Raw genomic sequence first — 15,916 nt, 5'->3', positions numbered from 1 at the left:
TGTTATATTCTCTGACCTACACTTCCCGTGTTGTCTGCCAGCCTCTGGCAGCCACACGTCGATCTCTGCTTCCATGATGGACTTTTTAAGCTCCTTGTATAAGCAGCATACAGTATTTTCTAGAGAACCAACTCCCACCGCAGGCTGTCTTCTGACCTCCAGCCCATGTCCAGCCCCTACAAAGAATTTTTCTTGTGCTCAGCTCAACACGTTGGTCATTGCTCATTAACTCGGCATATCTGCCAGTGGGTTCTAACGGTTAAGGCGGCACCATTCCTCGTGACATAGAAATGCTGCTCCCTTCAGTTACATCTGGAAAATGCGATGAGAATTTGCTTCTTTGTGAAAAGCATATGCAAAAAATCCAATATATTATAACTGCGGAGAATCATGAAGGCTTTTATAGAAAAAAGAGCTTCCTCTTTGCATTTCAGGAAAAAAAAAAAAGAACCACCAAAGAAAGCACCCATTTGTCCTTTAGGATTGGGTAGGGGTGGAAACAACCAGCTAAAATTAAAATTAAAACCCTATTGTACTGAGAACTCCAGAACTCTGACTTACCCAGTCTAAGAAAATACCACAAAGACTTATTAGAATCGGGTGAGTTGGTATAAAAGCATAAAGAATTGGGTTTTAGACCCTTCCGCTCACAGCTCCACCCTATGGCTCTATCATCCTCGGCTAGGGAGACTAGCTCTTTGATCCCTTTCCTTTTAAACTAACCAAAGAGCTTTCCCTTTGAGTGCATGGTCAAATTCTCACCCTGTAACTAGGAATTTATTTCTATTGGTAGTTGACATGGGTATTCATGAAGGAAACTTATAAATATAATTTCTTTTGTATTTTATGTTTTCTAATGTCTAAATTTTAAAATCCATGGCCGTCTTTACCCTTTCCTGTAACTAAAAGGTTTCTCAGTCAGAGAGGGCCTATCTTCAGATGCAGAGTAAATTAATTCTTGCCTCAAAGTGAGAAACTGAACTGCTTAAGAAGATTAGAGTTGTCTTCTTAACTTAGAGGTATTCCTGACAGCTCACACTTGAATTACTCGGGATCAAATCCATTAACACCATTTCCTGTCCTTTAAACTGGCACACTCTCAGAAAGCAGCCTTTGCTGAGCAGTTCAAGGGCATTTTAAGGCACTTCCAAAATGCTTTGAAATGCTAATATAAATATCGTTTAAGGATTCAGAAGGGATGCTGGAGGCCAAGCAGCAACACATTACTGGTCACACAAAGAGCTGAAAGCCAGTGGGGACCTGCCGCTTTGATTCCTCCTTGCCTCTTCGTCTGCCTGCTCTCGCTCTATGTGGCAATTCAAATCAAACAAAACTGAAAAAAAGGACCCGGCGCTGCTGCCCTCCGCAGGCAGGAAGGAAATAAGTCATCTTATTTCCTATGCAGCCCCAGAGCCCCTCACCTTCGGGCCATCAAATGCTCGTTGATCGTTGCATCGCGTACCGCTCGTGGTCTATCAAAAAAACGTCAGAGCAGAAGTCTTGAAAATCAAGATTCAAACTGTGCCATAAGGCATGGACTATCTCCCTGGAACCTACTAGGAATTTGACAGCAAATCCGTAACACTGGCAACCTGGACACTGCAATGTTTACTTCCGCTGCCGCTGGCTGGTGCCTCTGGATGTCCAGTCCGCGTCTCGACCCAGCAAAGCTCTCACGGACCGCCAGAACGATCCTGAAGAAAACTGGAACCTGTCACTTCCCTCACCCTCTTCTCTCAAACTTAAGCAGCCACCAAGGCTTTTAACTGGGAAACAAGTACATAAATACATGTAGAAATTCAAACACTTCAGAAATGAGTGCAGGGGGGCGTTCTCTTTCCCTTCTAACTATACTATCTTCCCGCTTTGCTCCCGCTCTTAAATCAACACAAGAAGGCTCTGTTGGGGTTTCATTTTCCTCCCGGCTTCTTATCATTGACGAATATTAACTTATATAGTTCATTGTGATCCTAACTTGTATTTAGAAACTTCTTTCCACTTAAAACGTTCCCTTTGGGGGGCATGTATGTGTGGTATACACCTGTCTACTCATGTTTGTATGTGCGCAAGTGTGCTTGAAGGCCAGGGCTTGGTGTTGGATGTGATCTTAACTTGTATTTAGAAACTTCTTTCCACTTAAAACTTTCCCTTTCGGGGGCATATGTGTGTGGTATACGCTCATGTCTGTTCATGTTTGTGTGTGTGCAAGTGCACTTGGAGGCCAGGGTTAGAATGTTTTCTTCCATTGCATTCCGTTTAATTCCCCACGGCAGTCTCCCAGAACCCAGGACATGTTGGTTAGACTGGCATAGCCAGCTCGCGCCCAGAGAATCCATCTCCACCTTCTAAGGGACAGATTTGCCTACCTGGCTTTTATGTGGATGCTTCAGTCCTGGGGTTTATGTGATAAGCCATCTTCCCAGGCCATAAAAATATATAAATAATAGATGGTATTTAGGCAGAATTGGATCAGATCTCAATGAAAAGTGCCTGACTTGCTGTAAAGGGTCAGAGAGCACAGTGAGGTGGTATCAACGCCAAGAACATGAGCTGAAATTTTCTGAGAATTGCCTAGGTACCGGACACTGTTCTGAGTGTCTTTTAAGATTTTCTGTGAAGTTTTTACTGGTAAAAATGTCAAAAAATGGCATATGTATCATTAATGCCTCTATGTATAACATGATAAGATCTTGAATTTGTCTGCTACTTGTAGATTTATTTGATACAGCATATCCAGGACTGAGAAAAATGAGGTGACTAAGCTTCCTTGGAAACTGAGAATATCACAACAGAGAAGTTCCAAAACCACACGGTGGTCCAGCCCATCTCCAAGGCGAGGGCTTCAGGGCTCAGCAGCATCTCTCAGACTTCTGCCATCCGTGTACTGTTGCCCAGTAACCACCGCATTCACATCGTCGGGACCAGTGACAGCCTCTACAGCTACCTCCGTTTTAAAGGTCACAGTTCCATCACACGAACGCAGAAATGCAATCAACCGAGTGAAGGTGTGCTAAGTGGGAAAGAGCGTCCAATAAAGAACTCTCATTCAATTCCGGGTGCTGTAACTCGCTGACACATAAAGCAGGAGCCCTATAGTTTCTGTTAAAGAGCAAGTCATTGTCAGCTTGCTTCTTCTTTAAGCAGAACGACTGGTGGAAGGACTGGAAAAGCTAGACCTGAGTTAGGACTAAACCTTCTCACTAAGCTTTTCCAGTGACATGTGGAACTGTCCCAGGCGTCAGCTCAGTTTCCTATGAGCTGTGATGGTTTCCACACATCCCTGCAACACACATTCCAGCGTATCCCGTGAAAGATTCCAGAGCAATCTGGATATTCTACTTAGTTTGGAATCTCAGAAAGAATATTATTTCACTCTCAAGACACGTCCCAAGGTGCCTGCTTAGCAGCAGAAGACAACACTAGTCTTCTTTTACCCCAAAGCTTGCTCTCAGAAGGCAGATACTAGTGAAAGCGGTACAGACCTAGTGTGCTGGCCGATTTATCTCAACTTGACTCAACCCAGAGTCATCTGAAAGGAGGAAACCTCAACTGAGAAAATGCCTCTGTAAATTCTGGCACTAGGCCGTAAGTTCTGGCTGTTGTCAAGAAAATGTAAGGAAAAAATGCCTTAATTAGTGATTGACGTGGGGGAGTCCAGTCCATTGTTGGTGGTGCCATCCCCGGGCTGGTGGTCCCTGTTCTATAAGAAGGTAGGCTGATTAAGCCATGGGAAGCAAACCAGTATGCAACACCCCTCCCTGGCCTCTGCATCAGTTCTTGCCTCCAGTTCCTGCCCTGTTTGAGTTCCTGTCCTCACTGCTTTGGATGACAAAATGTTATATGGAAGTGAGTGAAATAAACCCTTTCCTCCCCAGCTTGCTTTTTGGCCATGGTGTTTCATCGCAGCAATGGTTACCCTGGGACATCTAGAAAGCACAATCAAGGTCAAGGTCATAGTGCGTCTTGTCTGACCTTAAAGAGATCAGTCCATCAGATATGCTAACAATCTGCACAAAGCAGGAAATATTACACACAGCCCAATAGGGGAAATATGAATTAATAGGAGAGATACTGACATAACACTAAAACAGTATTAGCTGAGTCTGAAGTTACAGAGCTTTCCCATTTTTCCAACTTACAAACAAACAAACAAGAGCCAGGCATTTTTATCTTGCTCAGCTGGCAGAGCACTTGCTTACCATGGGCAAGATCCTGGGTTCAATCCCCACCATGGTAACAAAGCAAAACACCTCAAAATTAAAACTGTTCACTTTCCTGTCCTTAGGCACGTTTAGTCTCAAATGCCACTTTGGTAATTAAAGCAAAAATTATGCTTATGATATGCTTATGATAAACTGCCCCATACAACCTATAAAACTTAAAGATTGGTCACCAGTTAGTCCTCAGGGATAATAAAGTCCCGAAAAAGAAAGAAGAAAGAAAGAAAGAAAGAAAAGCAAAAGAAAGAAAGAAAAGCAAAAGAAAGAAAGAAAAGCAAAAGAAAGAATGAACCATATCAAATGTTATGTGGAATGACTTTTAACATGAGTAGCATCCAAATAATTTTATAGTGCTGAGAGTTAACTTTAAAATGCTCCAAGAAATCTAAGCTCACAGTGCCATCTACAGGCCAAGGACAGAATATTAACAACAGTGCACTTTACAAAATGTTTTAATGTTTTCTAATAAACTTATTTAAAATAAGAAAACTAAACTCAATCTTATATAATTTATTTTCACATTTAATTCATGAAATAAAATTTCTGTTGAAGTTAAAATACTCCTTCCCAATTTTTACTATCTAATATCACATTATTGTCAAAAACAACTAAAACTAGGTTTTTACTATCTAATATCACATTATTGTCAAAAACAACTAAAACTAGGCAGGTAGCTCTAAAAAAAAAATCAACTTCTTATGAATTTTGAGATTGCTGAAGTATGTGTGATGGGCAGCCTCGATTGTCAACTTGATGAGATTGGAATCACCCGGAAGACAACCAACCTAGACACATATGCAAGGCATTATCTTGTTTAGAGAAAATGGGGTGGGAAGCCAAGGGAGAATGTGAGCTGACAAGCATCCCCCGTTCTCTGTTTCCTGACTATGGACACAAGGTGACCAGTGCCCTCAAGGCTCCTATTGCCATCATTTCATTGTGGTGGCAGACTGTACCTTGGACCTGCGAGCCAAAATAAACCTTTCACCTTGAAGTTGCTTTTGTTAAGGTTTTTTTTATCACAGAAACAGAAAGACAACCAAGGTGATAAGTAATGATTAGATAGATAGATAGATAGATAGATAGATAGATAGATAGATAGATAGATAATTTTTAATTGACTACTTATCATCTAATTTGAATGTCATTATCTTCTCTTCCAAATTTGTACCTGCAAACATGTAACAGTCCTGGAGTGCCCGGTCCTTCTGATGTCACCTTCACACCAGTTCTTGAGTGACATCTGTATTCATGTCCCCCTCCCATGAATGCTGAGAGGGAAGCATGGGAACTGGAATATGCGGTTTGAGCCAGGGTTCAAACTGGGGGAGTCAGTCCCCAGAAGCTACAGGTTTTGTCAGCATGCAAATATGCTTCTCATTGTGGGCCCAGCATTTGTAAAATGCATGGTTTGCTCCTGTAAAACAAGATTGTCTAAGGCTACTAAATTTCCATCAACATCTTTAGTAACTACATGCTTGCTTCAAGTCATTTTGCTTATGTTATTTATGGATGCAATGAACTGACTTTTATTTGCTCCATAATATACAAATGAACATGCTATTAAAAAACATTTTAGGGGGCTGGAGAGATGGCTCATCAGTTAAGAGCACTGACTGCTCTTCCAGAGGTTCTGAAGTTCCCAGCAACCACATGGTGGCTCACAGCCATCTATAATGAGATCTGGTGCCCTCTTCTGGCATGCAAGCATACATGGAAGGAATTTTCTATACCTAATAAATAAATAAATCTATAAAAAAAAACCATTTTACATTCTGTTCAGGACTTTTTATTTTTATGGATTTTATTCCCTGGTGCTAATACTCCCTCAATAGGCAGGCAAGCATAGACATAAAAAAAACACCTCATTGCTGGTCTGTAATAGCCCATAAGGCTTTTGAAACCACCAGTGAAATGCTATTGGAGGTTTCCAAATAAATATGTCACCCCTTTCTATTGAATTTAAATGATGTGACGCTGGTAAGAATGATTTAAAATAATTCCATGGTAATTTAGGAAACTGATAATGTCTTTATTTCCAAAAAGAATCAATAGCAAATCCAATGTGTGAGAGACGGGATGTGAGGAGATCTCAGCCTACAATCTGAGCTTTGGGTCATAGAAAACAGAACAAAGGGTTAGGGGATCGGGTAAAAACTTGTATGAAAAAGTTGAATGAAAACTTTGCCTTCCTCCAAGATGATGTCATGTGTAAGTCACTTTAAGAACAAATAATAGTCCCTTGCATGACAAACCAGAAAGGATGATCTTCACTTGTCCTGTCACCGTGGTTTTGCTGTTACCTGGCTTTCCCTTTCAAAGCAGAGGAGAGGGCGCTCTCTATCCACGTGGCTCCTAAGTGTGATCCCCAGCGGCCAGTGCCCAGAGCAGTGTTCTCAAGTCTGGAACTTTCGTGACTGGAGCAGAGATCCCTGAAGCAAGTGGAAAAACTAGTCACATAGCTTTAAACTAGTGGTTGGTTCTCCACCTAAGGCTGCGACCCTTTAATACAGTTCCTCGTGTTGGGTACCCCCAACCGTAAAATTATTTTCATTGCTACTTTATAACTTTTTTTGAATTTTGTAATTTACGGTTATGACCGTAATGTAGATATCTTTTAGATAGATGGTTACCAAAGGGGTCGTGACCCACAGGTTGAGAATCACTGCCTTAGGCCTCTGATTCCTCTGAAGAAAGGGTAGCCTCAGTTCCAGGACCTCTGCCTTGGGCTTCTTGACTGCTGTGGCCTTCAGTTTTCACAGTACCCTGAGAGGCTGGAATCTGGTGAGTTAAAGTATCAGTGTCTCAGTTTAAACCTCTCCACTAAAGTCCTGTGTTCATTGACAACAGCTGAGGGACCAGGCACACGACTCCATCACGGGCGCTGGTTTAAATATCACCTTTCATCATTTCCCGCAGGCAAACAGTAGCATAACAGGAAGCATCAAGATCAAAGGAAATGGACAGGGATGAGGTTACATCATCGGTGTGAGACCCTTCCACGTTAGCATCAGAGTCAGGATGGAGGAGTTGGTACGACACATTGTGGGGATGTTTCAAGATGTGCCTGTAGCATCCTGGTACATTCAGCTTGAGGGCGGGCACTCTAAACCTACAGGCCTGCAGTCCGTCCCTGCTAAGGACTCCACGGAACCACTGCCCTACTTTGTTCTCTGGGTACTGAACATTGTATCCAAGTACTGGCAGAACCACCTGGGGAGGGCAGGGAGAGACCACAACACATGGATTAGCCTTCAGAAAGATATGCCATCATATTTTACCTTTACGACCGCAACCCAGATTTGCAAAAACAGTGTCAGGCTACAAATATGATAGCTGGCCTAAGATGTTTTGAATACTACCTAGGATGCTTTTATCATTATCAGTAAAGACAAGAGCTAACTAAAACCAAGGCCTAAGGAGACTTAAGGTCACCAGCGTATATCAGGTGTCACTGGGCAAACTAAAATTAAAAAATAAAGGCTGATTTAATTTTCCAGTAAGGACTCCATCTCCAAAAGCATGCAATCCTAAAGCAAGAGTCTTCTGTGAAACAAAGAACTGTCTCTACTGCTGGCCACTGCTATTTTGGATGATAATCTGAAATTCCTTTTAATAAAAAGCAACAAAATAATCAGTCAACAGGAAATATTTTCATTTTGCCAGCTGTATGCGCATGCGTAAACCATGATCTACAGAGGTTTTCTCCTGTGACCTGCAGAGGTTTTCCCCTGTGATCTGTAGAGGTTTTCCCCTGTGATCTGTAGAGGTTTTCTCCTGTGACCTGCAGAGGTTTTCTCCTGTGAACAGCTTAGGTTTTCTCCTGTGATCTACAAAGGTTTTCTCCTGTGATCTGCAGAGGTTTTCTCTTGGGATCTGTACAGGTTTTCTCCTGTGATCTGTAGAGGTTTTCTCCTTTGCTGAAGCTAGACAGCATGTCTGTATACTAAAATGCATTTAGAAAAACAGGCAAAATCTTCAAATATAAATGAATCTCAAAGAAGTCAGACACGGAAGTCTGAGGCAGGGCTATGGGTTTGAATCCAGCCTGGGCCACAGCTAGGCTTCAGAACCTTGATTCACTTGTGACCCACATGATAAAATGGTATATGATCCTAAGTATAAAACTCCATAAAATTGGTATAAAAACCAAACGCTTACGATAATAAATCATAAAAGATTTATTTCAATTCTTCGATACATATAAAATTCTGCCATTTATTAAAGACAATTTAATTATCATTAAGTTATTAAAGCAAACATGCAAACCAGTGAGATGATATGCTCTTTCTTTCATATAAATAAATCATTAGCTCTTGCCTGGACATTTGAAACCATAAAATGAAAAGCATTTTCTATGGTTTTCAGAGTTGACAGATGTTTAGATTTTGTAATCTTTGGCACTAAGAGTACCATTTCATATAAGCACATGGCCCAAAAGGGCAGAGGAATATTTAGAGGCATTTCATAAAGTGTTGGAAATTCTGTCCTAATTCCAAATCAAAACTCATTTCACTATCTTTTTTATGACACTCAGTTCAGCAACCAAGACAGCAACTTTTAAAATCAAGTACTCTAACACAATATAGCCCAAGCATATATCAATATTCACATGCTGATAGATGACAGTAGGAAAACAGTAAGTCTTTGCTTTCCAGAAGTAAACCATGTTTTTTTAAGAAAAGAAAACTTTGTGTGCACACCAAAACCTACAACTGATAATATGTAATGGTCTAGAATCTGAGCTGAGGTATTTCAGGCATCACCATCATCATCACCACCATCATCATCACCATCATCCATCACCAAAATTCTTCACCATCATCACCATCATCAATCACCATCATCATCACCACCATCAATCACCATTATCCATCAGCATCATCAATTATCATCATTACCATCATCACCATCACCATCATTCATCACCATTATCATCATCACTAGCATCATCATCACCATCATCCATCACCAAAATACTTTACCATCATCAGTCATCATCAATCACCATCATCATCACCATCGCCATCATCAATCACCATCATTCACACCATCATTCATCACCATCATCATCATCAATCACTATCATTCACCACCAACACCATCATCAATCACCACCATTCATCATCATCATCATCAATCACCACCATTCATTACCATCATCAATCATTATCACCATCATCAATATCATCACCACCATCACCATCATCATCACCATCATCATCATCTATCATAATTATCATCACCATCTACAATGCTAGACAGGATGGTACACACAGGGCAAAGTGGCTACAGAGAACCAAGTCTGCATTGAAGCCACATGATGCAAAACTAGTGAATGCATCTTGAAATGCCTTGGGTCCGTTTTGCATTTGTTTTTTAATTCATTTTCTATCCCTATACATTCAGAAACCTTGAATTGCTACAGAAATTTCGCAACCTCCACATTTAATCATGGGATCACACCCTACAGTCTAAGAAGCTGGGAATATAGAAAGATACACATTTATGTAACTTTTTCCAAACATAAAACCACAGTGATCACAGTGATAGAAATTAAATCAGTGGTTCCCATGAAATAGGATCAATGCGACCCTGGAAAGAGGATTAATGTGGAGGCCAAACATTGGGAAACACTGGAGGGAGACATGAACATTGGGAAATATATATAAAAGCAAGCATAAATTAAATTGTTAGGGTATAGATTATAGCATAATAGGCTTATTTAAGCATTAATATATTAAAGAAGCATAAATTACTAGGATATAAAATAGAGTACTTCAAAAGTTACCTAGCAAGGGAGGGTCAGATTTGTCTTTCATGGACAATGTTTACTTAAATTTAAGTGATGGTAACTTTTAACCAAACTTACCTGGTGTATTGTGTATGTGTTTGCAGATTCCTCTTCTTTGGTCACCAGATGAACCTAGTTTCATAAAATACAATGGAAACGAGTAGTTTCCCACTGTTCAGTGTTCCCTAACTCTGATTTATACACTGAATATGCATATGTTCAAACACAATCTTTTTATAATAACCTGTCTCCAGAGGAGCCCCCTACATAAAAGACAGACCAGTTCTTTCTGCTTTAACCACGCACTACTGAAGCTGAAAAGCAGCCATCGTGGCTGCCCGGAGGCGACACTTTCCTCAGTCACCAATGAATGATGCCAAACCGAATGTCTGCTTCTGTATAGCCAACCCCTACCTTCAACTGTCCCTTTCCCCAGGAAATACGGCAATATTTTATTCAGCCATCTTTCTTGTAGGTATGTTTGAGAGGGCTGTAGGAGGCGTCTGAAAGCCGAAAGGAATAAAGAGGCATGTGATAAACTAAGTTTGAGGAAGTCTGCTGCCCAGCGTCACAGATTACACAACTCCTGGCTGGAGAGATGCTCAGCTGTTAAGAGCACTGCTCGTGCAGAGGACAGGATTGGCAATGCAGCTGTGCCTGAATAAATCATGAGTTTTCAGACATAGGGTCAATAAATGCCTGCTGGTTTTTTTTTTTTATTAGATTGAGATGGCTATTAACCTGAAACAAACTAGCCTTAATTCATACATCATGGAGGCTATCACTGATCTAGTAAAGACTTCTTTATATAGAGTTTAGTCTACCTTTCCTCTAGTTCTGAAGGGCTGGGCCTTCATGTTCCTCAAGAGGAGACCCACTTAGACTCCTGGGTCTTTTTAGGGGCACTACATGCGCCTAAATATGTTCTGAATTTTTCCTTTCCCATCTGGGCCTCAGTTCTCACTTCTATAAAATAGGAATTCAAGGACCAGACCTCTGAAATACTTTACTCCCCTAAAATCCAACAGTTTTTGCAATGAATATCATGAAACACTACTCAGGGTCTTGTCCCTGGTTTTAAGCATCTTAAAATTGACTTAAGATAATGTTAGAAAAAACTTCTTTGTTCTTTTATTTTACACTATTATGGAAATTCTCACAAGACTTACAGAATTCAGCTTCACTAATTAGTTCAAAGCTATATAGATAAAAATGCCACATGGACAGGGAAGAAATGGAAAAAGCAAGCTTTATAAAAATAGTCATGACATAACTTCAATAATATAAACGTCATAAAGTCACATGTATATAAAACCACGTGTATAGGAAAGAAACATAGCATTCTCTATACTCATAACATCATAGAACTTATGTTTTTTTCTTTTAAGCTGTACAGCTCCTACACCTCTTTCCTTGATATTATATACAAATAAAAGTCATTCAGGCAAAAGCAGGGAGCAGTCTGATGAACCATGCTGGGCAACAAGGAAGCAAGGGAAATCACCTTTGCTGTGTGTGCAGACACTCAGCTCTGCAAGGTGTGACCCTTGTCTTTAAGAGGGCAGCCAACATGTCTGGGGCATTACACGAACAGGTTTCTCTTGTTTGTTTTTGAGATGTGCTCTTTAGAGAGAGCTTTACCACCTTTCATTGCCAACACTGATTCCTTCTTCACTTAGCAACATATGTTGACTCCTGGCTGTCAGAAAAGTAAAGCCTGAGATTATTGTGTGATATTTTGACCATATTCTGACAATAAAGCTTGCTTGAGTCAGAGGTCAGAGCTAGACACTAACTGACCAAAATTAACCATAGAGGTTTTGGAGGACTGAAGACAGATAGGAGACAGGAAGTATTAAGGCGGGGCTGAAATAGGATCTCAGCCTTTTGGATAGGTCACTGGAGGCTGCTCTGCTGCTTCTTTGATCATGCAGATTCCTACCTAAGTATCTGAATCCCAATTTTTGATAAAGAATAATTAAATAAATGATTCAAGAGATAAGCAAACGGAAATGTTTTGCAGTTACTGTTTCTGGTGTGGCAAGTCACCTCCTTAATGGATGGATACTCACTTTACTGCTTGGGACATGCTCGTCAACACGGTCATCCAAGCAGATCAGGTCCCCCTCCACCACTCTGGATCCATAGGCTGCAAGTCTGTAAGACGCTGCCTCGTTCCAAATCTTGCTGCTGTATGCGTGGATGTAGAATATGCGCATGGAATGGGGAAAAGAGAACCAGGCCTGGATACAGCCTTCCTCCGTCACACCGAAGCGATGCAACGACTCCAGCAGAGCCCGCTCTCGAACTCGGAACTCAGGCATCAGTGACAGCGTGCCTTTCGCGTCCTCTGAAATGTAGGACAAATCAGCTGGTAGGCACCATCACCGCAGAGCTACCTGGGGGAGACTTTTACAAGCAGTCTAAATGAGAGGCCATCATTTTGTGGAGACGCTGAACACTACGGTTAAATCCAATTATACTTTTAAAAACTTGCTTTTTTTCTTTTTAAACTTTTATTTTCTTTAAAAAATAAGAAAGATCAGGGTTCCCTGCCCTGTGGGAAGTCCAAGGACCACCCACCTCCATCCAGGTCTAGTAAGGTGAGCATTCAAACTGCCTAGGCTCCCACAAAGCCAATACGTGCAGTAGGATCAAAGAACCCATTGCCATTGTTCTTAAGTTCTCAGTAGTCCTCATTGTCCGCTATGTTCAGCGAGTCCCGTTTTATGCCAGGCTTTTTCAGATCCAAGCCAGCTTTTTAAAACATGCTAATGTGTTATGAGACTAAACCAAAGAGCAACTTGCATTACTTGTGGTGTTGTACACCTGGCTGTGTAGACTGTGGATGTGTGGGCTTTAGGGAAGGCCTGGGGTGTTTTCCATCACAGCCCTTGTAGCCTCTGTCTGTAACTTCCTCCATAGGTAAGACTCATGTTTCATATCAAGGGATCTTGCTTGTGGAGCCTTGATGTGTATATAAAGATGGTTATCAGAGCACATGCTTTATGCAAAAGTGAAAAATAAAAGCATTTATCAATGTCCCAACTTCATAAAATTTTAAATGAACAATGAAAGAGTATGTTATCATCCCCATCTGCTAAGCTGAATCTTTGTTTTAAATCTGCCAGAGTTTTCCTTCCTACAGCAGCCACATGGTCCTGGGGCCTCGTAAGATTTGATTCCATTGAAATATGTTTCTTAGAGAGAAAATCGCCTATGTGTCATGTGTCTGCAGTCAGCTATAATGGTTAATGTGCAACCTTCCTTGAAAAATCTGTTTTACAAGCAAAATGTTGACACAGTTTTAATTATAGCACTCGAGTGAGCACTGTTGTAATTTTTAATACTCCTCCATGGTAACATTGTCACTGTTCTAATAGAGGAAACACACTGATCTGGCATCCCCAGTTTCCAGTGCTTTGGGGTTTTGTGGGAATGCTGTCTTTTTTTAGTTGAAGTTTTTCATTTGGTCTAAAAGAAAAGAATGCGACTCGAGGTTTGGTGTGTTTATTTATTAATGTAAGCGTTCTCTGTGACAGTCATTATTCTGATTTAATATGTCACCATGTGGACCTCACATGACTCACGTTAAGGAGGGGGTTTCTGTGCAATGACAGAGCATGGAAAAATCTAGGCACCTGTCTTGTAGAAACTTTCCACATTTTTAACCTAAATAAACTATATTGATATTAAAATTTTATCACACTAAGGATTTGTGTTTTCCAGAAATAAAGACCCATTAAAATGGTATCTAAAATAGTGTACTTTAAGGTAGTAACAATACTGAACTCTCTTTTGTGGTCATGATTAGAAGAGAGTGTGCTTGATATTGTCTACACATGGCCACTCCCTATGTGCTGTCCTGGCTTCCCACTCAGCGCCCAGATCTGCTCCTTAACATACGCTCCTCTTTGGGAGGTTCACAAATGTCAGCAGCTTGGTCGGGTCTTGTGTTCTTCCTCCTCTCCTTCTGAGGAGGCACAGTGTGGTTTTGGACACCTCTTAGGATCCAAGGAGAGCCCGGTGCCCTGGCCTGTCTGAATGGAAAGGACGGAGTCACATGTGCCTTCACAGCATGGCCTCTGGAAAAGAAGGCTCAGTGCATCCTCAGCAAGGCTGGTTCACAGCCACGTTCAGGGCAGGGCAGGGCAGGGCAGGGCAGAATAAAGGCTGGAAGCAAGAGTAACAGTCACTGCTTACCAGGCGCTGGCTGAGTACTTCTGTGATGAGGATACCTTTCTCAGTGAAAAGAGTATGTGTGAATCAAGACCAAATAGCTATCATTCTTAAATGTTGTGATATTATTTTATCTTTTTAGTGTTAAGATTTGATCATTCATCTCATGAAAACCTGCTTTTTCATGTCTTAAAAACTTTTTAAGCATGCAATAATTATATACTAAAACTTCCATTATATTTTCACCTATAAATGGTATTTTCTGATTATATTCACCCAATTACTCCATCTTATCACCTTTCCACTCCATTAATCTTGCTCTTCCTCTAACTGGTCTTTCTTCTAGTTTCATTTCTTCATGCCTTGCGTGTGGTCCCATTTATTTAATTAGGGTTCCTTGCACGAGCGTGGATAAGGAGTTATTTACAAGAATATCGGCAGGTTTCCAGTGGCTGCACCACCAGAAAAAAAATGCCTCCTCCTCCCGCAGGAGCCATTAACTGCCATTAGCAACTTAGGGAGAAATGGGGCCTCATGAACATCCCTCCCAAGAACCTTTATTTTGAGACCATGTGTCCCACACACCTGTCACATGTAAAGATATTTCTTTCTGTGCAAGATGGATTTGGGGATGACTTCATAATAAAATTTTCAAACTTCTAATGATAAGAATTTGTACTTTTTTATTGCGTTGGTTTCAAGTTTTATAGTACACCCACGTTCTCACATATGTAAGTAGAGTTAGGCTTCAACTCAGCTACTCTTTTTGAAATTGGACCAAGAATTTCAGGTTTCAACATAGCAGCTTCTGAGTGTGTCCAACAGGAGCAGGAAAGGACATAACTCAAGGACTTGATGCTAGAGATATGACATTTGTTCATGTGATATACTTCTGAAGTATATGTGAGCAAGCTGCATATATTAATTTAAAACAAATGTATAGAGTTTAGATTTATGTACTATTGAATTTAGCATTGTGTGTGTAGATATGTCCTATATTCTCCTTCCTAACATAGCACTCAGCAGAGAGAGGCAGAGGAAAACGAAGGAAAAGGACTCCATTTCTATATGTCTTTGATCTCAGTTGACTTTACAAGAAATAACTTGGCATATGTGTGTGTGTGTGTGTGTGTGTGTGTGTGTTTCTGACCTTGGCCATTCTTACAAGTATAAGACAGAATCTCAGAGTTGTTTTGATTTGCATTTCTCTGATGACTAAGGATGTTGAACATTTCCTTAAATGTCTTTCAGCCATTTTAGATTCCTCTGTTGAGAGTTCTCTGTTTAGGTCTGTGCTCCATTTTTTTATTGGATTAATTTGTTATTTTGATGACCAGTTTCTTGAGTTCTTTTTCTATTTTGGAGATCGGACCTCTGTCTGATGTTGGGTCAGTGAAGATCTTTTCCCATTCTGAAGGCGGGTATATATCCAAAGGATGTTCAGTTGTGCCACAAGGACATGGGCTCAACTATGTTCATAGCAGCATTGTTTGTCATAGCCAGAACCTGGAAACAACCTAAATGCCCCTTGACCAAAGAATGGATAAGGAAAATGTGGTACATTTACACAATGGAGTACTACACAGCAGAAAAAAATGAATTGTGCAGGCAAATGGATAGAGCTAGAAAACATCATTTTGAGTGAGGTAACCCAGACCCAGTAAGACAATTATCACATGTAATCATTCATAGGTGGTTTTTAAACATAAAGCAAAGGAAACCA

At 40.7% G+C, this 15,916-nt stretch overlaps 1 protein-coding gene across 1 annotated transcript in view; it reads right to left on the bottom strand.

Moving 5' to 3' along the window:
• Positions 1-6,044: 6,044 nt before the first annotated feature.
• Pus7l (pseudouridine synthase 7 like) overlaps positions 6,045-15,916 on the bottom strand; it is a 21,512-nt gene continuing 11,640 nt past the window's right edge. The window contains exons 4-7 of the mRNA XM_050131305.1: positions 13,921-14,054; positions 12,087-12,397; positions 10,093-10,146; positions 6,045-7,433 (exon numbers count right to left, since the gene is read on the bottom strand). Of these exons, the coding sequence (XP_049987262.1) occupies positions 7,110-7,433; positions 10,093-10,146; positions 12,087-12,397; positions 13,921-14,054 (823 nt within the window). The 3' untranslated portion in view covers positions 6,045-7,109. The remainder of the gene's footprint in view (positions 7,434-10,092; positions 10,147-12,086; positions 12,398-13,920; positions 14,055-15,916) is intronic.

The sequence above is a fragment of the Alexandromys fortis genome, unplaced genomic scaffold (assembly GCF_014885135.2).
Source record: "Alexandromys fortis isolate MF-2015 unplaced genomic scaffold, M_Fortis_MF-2015_v1.1 scaffold_28, whole genome shotgun sequence".
Taxonomy (NCBI): Eukaryota; Metazoa; Chordata; class Mammalia; order Rodentia; family Cricetidae; genus Alexandromys; species Alexandromys fortis.
The sequence above is the reverse complement of the archived record's forward strand: the minus strand, read 5'-3'. Positions and strand labels throughout refer to the sequence as shown.